Source organism: Homarus americanus, unplaced genomic scaffold, assembly GCF_018991925.1.
Source record: "Homarus americanus isolate GMGI-L3 unplaced genomic scaffold, GMGI_Hamer_2.0 scaffold60109, whole genome shotgun sequence".
NCBI classification, from domain to species: Eukaryota; Metazoa; Arthropoda; class Malacostraca; order Decapoda; family Nephropidae; genus Homarus; species Homarus americanus.
Window position 1 is genome coordinate 11,175 of NW_024721616.1, and position 1,326 is coordinate 12,500.

Consider the following 1,326-nt stretch of genomic DNA (forward strand, 5'->3'; position numbering starts at 1 on the left):
ATTCACAAACATCCAAGTTAAGGTGAAGCGGGATACAGCTGCCCAAGATATACCATATGAAGACATTCTAAAACTTGCCATTGACAAAGGCAAAAGAATCATACTTATTGAAGGTGTCGCCGGTGCTGGTAAGACGACCCTCTTGATAAAATTACTAAGTGATTGGAAGGCCGACAAGAGCACCATACAAGGTCTTACTAACTTCCTGCTGCTCTTCCATGTTGAAGGGAGGAATTAACACATCAGGTCTTTTTCACAGCTCGTCCAGTCACAGATGCCAGACACCGCTAAGAAGTGTCGAGATGACATGATCAAATGTGTCCAGCATTTTAAGGTCCTCGTGCTGGTGGATGGCCTCGACGAGTGGAATACAGCATCAAAAGCACTGGTCCAGGATGTCTTATGTAATTATAACTTTACTGTAGTCTGTACTACAAGGCCAGAGAGGGTGGACGACTTCTACAAAACTCTTCCACCTCACCTGGGAGCTGTCCATTTACAACTTGTTGGTATTCCTGCTAAAAGTCGTGGAACTTTAGCAGAGAAATACCACAGAGAGCTGATACAAGCTGGCAAGAGTACACAGAGTACACAAGAACTGGTAGAGTACCTGAAGAGTATGCCACGTCATCTCCAAGAGTACCTAAGATTGCCCATGAACCTGGTAATCTTAACTCTCATATGGGCCGAAGATCCAAGTACTGTAAAGAATATGACAACGGCCACACAACTGTACAGTAAAGTGAAGGATATGACGACAGAAAAATTAGTGAAACGACTGATAGATAAACCAGACACAGTTATATCTGCTAGTAGTGTGAAGAGAAAGGTTGAAAAGATCTTTAAAGTGATGTGTCGAGAATCCCTTGTAAGCCTAAAATATGACTCATTAAATGTGTCACAAGAGATGACAGACAACCTTGAACAAACATGTCGAGGTGTTAACATTCTGCTCGAGGAAGTTATCGGCGCCTTCCTCATCACGAGCAACACTTACCCTTTCTGTGCAGCAGTTAAGTCATGCCTTAGTTTCCCCCACAAGGGAGTTCAGGATTTCTACAGCGCCTTGCATATAAGGGACTCGCTTCAGGGAGACAGGCCAAATATGTCTCAAGGTCCCCGCACCATCAGGGAGGTCCTGCAGGAGCTACACAAGGATGACCCGTCGTCTCTTACTCTGACCAAATACCAGAACGTTCTGGTTCATCTAACTGGCATTTTATATGTTGACGGCGGAGGAGAGGTAAAGGAAGACAAGGCAGAAGAACTGGTCCGCCTTCTCCACTCTTCCGGTATGACAGACGAGAGTCAGTGGGAAGACCTGAT

The 1,326-nt window shown here is 45.0% G+C and overlaps 1 protein-coding gene across 2 annotated transcripts in view; it reads left to right on the plus strand.

Annotated features, from left to right (window-relative positions):
• Positions 1–274: 274 nt before the first annotated feature.
• Positions 275–1,326, plus strand: part of LOC121861769 — a 12,933-nt gene continuing 11,881 nt past the window's right edge. For both annotated transcript variants that reach the window (XM_042359656.1, XM_042359657.1), the window contains exon 1: positions 275–1,326. This exon is cut by the window's right edge and continues 312 nt beyond it. In XM_042359656.1, the coding sequence (XP_042215590.1) occupies positions 275–1,326 (1,052 nt within the window).